This window comes from Heliconius melpomene, chromosome 9, assembly GCF_056956725.1.
Source record: "Heliconius melpomene rosina isolate 202511_hmr_F chromosome 9, ASM5695672v1, whole genome shotgun sequence".
NCBI classification, from domain to species: domain Eukaryota; kingdom Metazoa; phylum Arthropoda; class Insecta; order Lepidoptera; family Nymphalidae; genus Heliconius; species Heliconius melpomene.
The window spans coordinates 5,334,603-5,338,467 of NC_140397.1; the positions used below are offsets into that span (position 1 = coordinate 5,334,603).

A 3,865-nucleotide genomic window follows, 5' to 3' on the forward strand; every position below is an offset into this window, starting at 1 on the left:
GATTGTTCAAGCATATTGGATCATTGTACGAACTTATGTTATAACATAAAAACCTCAAAAACATTTTTTGTATTTTATTTGCAACCCTCACTTTAAATATTTTGTGACTATTATTGTACTTTTTAATTTTGCTTATTTTATAGGTGACACACAAATTTAATATATATTTTGAAATATGCTAATGGCATAGTAAAGTTGAGAAAGAAAATCAAATTAAACGTAATACATAAAAAGTATATAAAATAAAATATATTTTGAATGTATTAGATAGTACTTTATATTTTACTTCTGCTATAAATCTAGAAAAAGTATTCCTCCATGTGGGGTATGAACTTAACATTAGGTTGTTTCTGTTTAAAAAACTACAATTGCTTCTTATATTTATTTACATAGAATCCTACTAGACTACATGTTTTTTGAATCTTCATTATTAGAGTCAACTGCATTTATTAAAAGGTGTGGTTTCTCTTGCTCCAATAATGATAATCCAGCTTGAAGTTCTATGTTATCGCCAGGATCACTGATTATAAGATATTTTAATGATTGCATTCTAGCAATAGCATGTAGGCCGCCAACACATAAATTACAACCTACAATATCCAAGTACTCTAGATTGTCGCCAGTCAATGCTGCTATTCTATCTAGACACCATACATCAATATATTTGTTATTTCTTAAAGAAAGCCATTTCAAGTATTTTAGGTTAGACAGATTCTGAATCCCTTCATATCTGATTCCATTGTGGTGAAAGTTTGTACAATTTATAGCTTCAATTTGGTATCCATCTACAAAATGATCTGGTAATTTTAATGTTGTTATATCACCAGAAATCCATTCACTTTTACCTCTTAACCTAAAATCAGAAAGAATTTAATTATGTGAAAGAAGATATGAAATATATTTATACAAATTTTAATAGCATATTATTTTCAATTTTCAACCTAATTAAAAAAAATACAACAAAACCTGACAGTTGCAAGACGGTATGTGAAAAAGTGCACTGCGGCCAGGTTGGATCCCAAAGCTGCCACTCTTTCAGGCAAATATTTCTGATTTTCTATTTCTTGGATAACTTTCATCTCTGCCCACCAGTCTTTTACATCTTGAAATGTTATATTAGGAGCTTTTTGCATGGCATTCAAAATATGCATACTAGGGCTTTTCTCAACAAAGATAGATAGTTTGGTGTTCCATTCTCCTTCACGTTTATTCCAAGGTTTCCTCCATTCAGGATATTCTTTGCCGTGCACCTTGCGAGGTTGTGGACCTGCCTCATCTCGTTCGTAGATAGACTTATACTCACAGTAATTTCGCGTGTTTAGATATAAAGATTGAATTATATTATTAGGTTTTAAATTAGACAACTTATTATTTAGAATGTAACATGATTTTATACACTTCATATTAGTGGCTCTAGTTGTAGTTACATAAATGTTTATTATATTCTGCTTTAGATATGATAATAGTGAAACTTGAATCTTGAAGACTTGAATTTAGCTTGACATTGACAGATGACAGCTGAAATTTGACATATTTTTTAAGGGGGTTCTTAGTTGAACACTTCTAATTCTCTTAATATTATTCAGGTTTTGAAATTATTTAATAAAATCTTACATCCCACAATTAATGATAGAAATAAAAAAAAAAAATCAATAAAATTAACGTAAGGTTCTCAGTTCGATCTCAGTGTTTTTCCATTAAAAAGGTCCAGTACAGTAGTAGTGTACGAAAGGCGGTATGATAATGTTAATGTTCTTAATATGAAAAAAAAAAGATTATTAAAGTTAAATGTTTTACCTATTTTTCATTAATTCAATTTGCCAGTAACTATAGCATTAAACTTATTTTAAGGAACTTAAATCATTAAAATTTAAAAGAACCACTACAAAAGAAAATGTCTTCTACATTAAGCGACTTGAGTAACATACGTAAGTACACGTAGCTACCGGAATTACCATCTAATTCTGACGCTACCCGGGATGGCGTTGGACAGTTTCTCGTTAATCTCGTTCTTAAAAGGAGCTAAGAACATTACGGACGACCGATCCGAACAACGTTAAATCAAGATTGGATTGTGAATGTGGGAGCTTAATTGAGATGTTAATTCGATTGAGCCCGAGGGAACCCGGGGAGTCCTGTCGTTTGGAGTAATAACTTAAGTCTTAACGCAATATATTTGGCTCATCCCTAGTGACAGTAAATTTGATTGTGATGATTCCACTGCCAAATTAGTTTGTGGGGCAACTTGTTTATAGTTTGTATTTTGTGGTGGGGAATTGCTGATGAATCGTAGAAAAAGTTAGATTAATTTTTATTTATCTATTTCATTTATTTATTAAATCATAAAAATACATACTAATAAACATTTGTGGAAATATAAATTTATTTACTTAAATTTAAATTTCCGTTTCTTCGCTCTGGTGTCGAGGCAAAAGCGCGGTGTTAAGTTTCGCCACGCAATGCCTCCAGAATTCGGCGGAAATTGGGGAACGGAGCGTGTTAACAACGCTATGTTTCCTCTGCCAACCTTACTGCGTGCGGGATACAGCGTGAAGCTGATACATTTCCTCGAGTGGGAATCGAACCCACAACCTGTCTCGTTTATAGTTACACTTTGTGCTCATGCACCACGGGTGGCTTCACTAATTTAAATAATAATTATTGTATCTACGGTCTCTACGATCTCAACAGCATATCACGCGGAAGTAGTACCATCAGATCTTGGACGACCGCCAGCTCCGTAACACATCACGGGACATTCTTCCGCTCAATTAATCATAATTCAATGACTGCTCGATCTTGGCAGGGACCTTTTGATTAGATTTATTTTGCTCAAGTTGGTAGGTTGATTTCTTTAGTTAAATATATATTGTTAGCATATTCGTGTAAATGTGGGTAGATTTAGGTGAAAAATACAATAAAAGCAGTGGAATTGTGTCAAACGGGCAGTTGCTTGTAGGCAGAAGCCCTGATTGGAAGGTATCTAGTGTGTAGTGTTGTTATTGAGTGATACATGTCACTTATTGTAATTACGTGGAACCTCTGTCCGAGTACGTTGGAAACATATAGACGGTATGAGTTTTTATCGTGTTTATTTTAAAAACGTTAACCGCTTCCGTTTTCTAACAAAATTATATTAATATAATTTTCGTATGATAATAATAACGTGCTGTTTTTTTATAATTATATTTTCATTCGATAGATAAATTAATTATTAAAAAAAAAACAACAAATATATTACAACGAATAATACCAATTGCGGCGATAAAATCCACCACCAAACACACCATATAAAAGACAATATGGAATAGATAGTCTTTTTAGTTGTCTTTAGAAAAACTTTGAACTAGCTATAACTAAGAACTAATAATGTATGCATATTTATACACTATAGTCTATAGTTGATTAATTCTCGTCGTAGTGTTAATACTAAAGTTTGTGAGGCGACCAGAATGCTAGGTGATGGAGTTAGCAAGTTCACAGCGCACCAAATTCTGCAACTTCCTCGTTTATTCTCTTCCTGATTCTTTAAACATTGATATTTTAGGAGATCAGTCATGTTTGCTTTGCTGACGCAGCTTATTCAGGAAGGCATTTTTTGCTTTTCTTACTTGTGTAGGTACTAATTGAGTGTGTGAATGAAGAAAATCCCTTTTGGATGACATTAATAATATTATTTATAGAATTAGAATTACCTAAAAAACAAAAGAACAACGTGAATTTTAGTTAAAATAAAAATTAAAACAATTAGGCTTTTTTGTTACCAGAGCGGAGAAATGAAAATATTAAATATTTCATTTTCCTTATTAAGGAATCAAACCTACAATCTGTCGCTTTTATAGTCACGAGCTTGTGCCTCTGCGCT

General features: G+C 32.3%; 1 protein-coding gene across 1 annotated transcript; it reads right to left on the reverse strand.

Annotated features, from left to right (window-relative positions):
* Positions 1 to 367: 367 nt before the first annotated feature.
* On the reverse strand, positions 368 to 1,504 carry LOC146536343 (distal membrane arm assembly component 2). Its single transcript, XM_085190566.1, has 2 exons — positions 967 to 1,504; positions 368 to 853 (listed from the first exon to the last, which is right to left on the reverse strand). Exons 1-2 carry the CDS (start codon positions 1,401 to 1,403, stop codon positions 406 to 408), a joined length of 885 nt encoding a protein of 294 aa, XP_085046692.1. The 5' UTR covers positions 1,404 to 1,504; the 3' UTR covers positions 368 to 405.
* Between the last annotated feature and the right edge of the window lie 2,361 nt (positions 1,505 to 3,865).